Here is a 2,500-nt window from a genome sequence, read left to right on the forward strand (position 1 = left end):
GAGGAGACCAAGTCTTAGTAATTTTCAAGTATCTTGTTACAACTGTGGCAGTCTTGGACATGGTGGTGGACAATGTATGGCTCCAAACATGGACAAAATGACTTTTTATGGTACGAAAGCCTGATGTATTTCTGTATCTTTGAACCTGAAACTATGGTGTTTAAAACTGTAAATTACAATTTACCTTGCTACGAAGTTTAGAGCCCATCCTTTTACACTTTTATTTGCATGAAATCTCCAATTACCACATGTGTCAACAGTTGTATCATGAGCTGAATATATATCAGATAACACTGCAAGAAACTTCTTTCACATGAAGAAACCCTTATAAACGACTTTTGCCTGACCATATGACACACATGACAATTACTTTTTTCCCGTGAAAAGACGTAAAATTTCACAATTTGTCCAACCACCAACAATTGCATTTTTAAGCAACTATTTCCTTGCTTTACTGCTAAGTAGAATTAAGTAGGGCACTTACCACTTGAATCTAGTTTGGTGGCCAAGCTACTACAAGTATCCAATCGCTCAGTGATCGAGGTTCCGAACGAAAATGTTTGACCTGTATTAGGAGCTGTCTGAATTTTTTGCCTAGTACCCCTGAGTCAAAATGCATCTCTTAGATAATTCACTGAATTGAAAATAACACCATCATCTTTAATGCACTTCAGTGCAAGAAAATGAAAATCAGTGGCCTGAATATGGCCTCTATATTTTCCGCAATTTAGGCATTAAGGTAAATGCATGTGTAGAAAGGTAACACTGCGAAGGTTTAGCTGCCACCTGATGGTTCAAATGTTCCGCAGTAAAGTGTGCAGCGACAAGTGAGTCCTGCATTGCCCACAACAAGTCCTTGTTTTTTTTTTTTTCATTTTTACTCGGTTCCTAAAATCAGAACAGCTGATGCATGTTTCGATTGATGCTTTTTAAAACGTATTCTACAGATGATTCGAAACTACAATAAGGGCCAAAAGTGTTGAGACACTTTCCCTTTTAAGGAATCTCGGACAAATCCCTCCCCCCCCCAAACAATGTTGTTTTCTTATCGCCAACTCTTCCTTTTTCCGTTACCAACATTGAAGGGGGGAGGCGGGAGAAGAAGGGGGAGTGCAAGTGGAAAATGTAACGTTAAGGTGATTTTTCCCTCATTGTTGTCTTCCCAGTTCAGTGTCTCAACTACTTTTGTCGCTTATTGTAGGCTGAGGGAACGTCCATCTTCTTGGTTCAGTGCGGGACATGTATTATGATAGGAATGATTGGATTATGGCCACTGGCTGTTGAAATAGGTATCACTTATGGTATATTTCATGCTCACTGACCACAGAGTTTTTGATGTAGTCTCTTACCTCTTCCTGCTGTTGTGTAACTTTGTGTAAGAGGGTGGTATGATCATGGCAACTAAACGTGAACAATTCTACCCTTTATGTAAACGGTATATGGTAACCCATCGATGCGAGAAATCTTGGTTTTGTAGCCATGACGTCATCAACCGTCCGTACATACTTACGTACGCACGTACGTTCACCCCTCCATATACGCCAATGTGACCAGTATCATGCTAGTTTACAGCATACATCTTTGGAATTGGACATCCATGTTTTGATCAATTGACACCTGTCAAAACAAGGTAACCGTTGACCAATATCACGTGACCATATCGTGGGCTCAAGCTTGGAGCTCACTGAACTCAGTTTTTTTTTTTCAAGTTGACAGGTGACCAGGTACTGGTTTTCGATTGGATTGCAGGCTCAACCCAGGTTAACTCACCTAAACATGAGGAAAAGCCTTTAATAACAATGACCACCACCAGGTTTTCTGAGCCCGCGAGACTGAGCACCCCCAGCAAAACCGTTGTTTGAACAAAAACCGCTGGTCATTTCTGTCTAAGGTCTTCCAAACATAAGCGAGGCTTCATTTTGCGCGCGCTTTCTGTGCCTCGACGCGGCTACACGGCGATACTACATCAACTATAGTTCTTACACAGTCAACGCTTTTCGTGTTCAGGTGGAAAACGGTTTGGAGGATGTTTTCTTTCTGCATTTTTCGCTGGTTTCAATCCAGTTGACATATCATGATATCTGTGGTCCACACTGGTGGCTACGCAGTTATTCAAGTCAAGCATCGGAGGGATATAAACTTAAAGCTGAGTGTTTATTTTTAATTTCTTTAGAGCTGCTTTTTTCTCTGTATTGCAATTTTTGGCACATCTTTAGAAGCACTGATAAGGTTACATGATTCCTGGAGGACCTATGTCGAGAACAGAAACGAAAGGAGTGCGAAAGAGAACGACAACGACCAAACAGAATACCAGTAATAGTTCATACTTAGTGGAAGAAGTTACTCCACAAATTCTTTCCTTGGGCACTAAACCGTTTTTTACTTTTACGAATGCGTTATTTAAAGTGGATGCTTATTTTTAAAAGGTGGTTTAATCGGTTCTTCCTTTGTTCAGGTGGAATTAAATAACAATTATCTGTTCTCTTTTGGACATAGAGAA

At 40.3% G+C, this 2,500-nt stretch overlaps 1 protein-coding gene across 8 annotated transcripts in view; it reads left to right on the forward strand.

The window, feature by feature from the left end:
- LOC138019970 (zinc finger CCHC domain-containing protein 14-like) overlaps positions 1-2,500 on the forward strand; it is a 129,106-nt gene that overhangs the window by 113,962 nt on the left and 12,644 nt on the right. For 3 of the 8 annotated variants that reach the window (XR_011126281.1, XR_011126278.1, XR_011126279.1), the window contains exons 11-12: positions 1-110; positions 2,008-2,500. The exon at positions 1-110 is cut by the window's left edge and continues 29 nt beyond it; the exon at positions 2,008-2,500 is cut by the window's right edge and continues 6,893 nt beyond it. Coding sequence is in view for 4 of the 8 variants with exons in the window: in XM_068866952.1 (XP_068723053.1) it covers positions 1-110; positions 1,710-1,720 (121 nt within the window). In the remaining 4 variants the exon portion in view is untranslated. Of the gene's footprint in view, positions 111-1,201; positions 1,543-1,709; positions 1,982-2,007 lie in introns of those variants that run through there. The other 5 variants (XR_011126280.1, XM_068866950.1, XM_068866951.1 and 2 more) reach the window with 3 other exon arrangements.

The sequence above is a fragment of the Montipora capricornis genome, chromosome 10, assembly GCF_036669925.1.
Source record: "Montipora capricornis isolate CH-2021 chromosome 10, ASM3666992v2, whole genome shotgun sequence".
NCBI lineage: Eukaryota > Metazoa > Cnidaria > Anthozoa > Scleractinia > Acroporidae > Montipora > Montipora capricornis.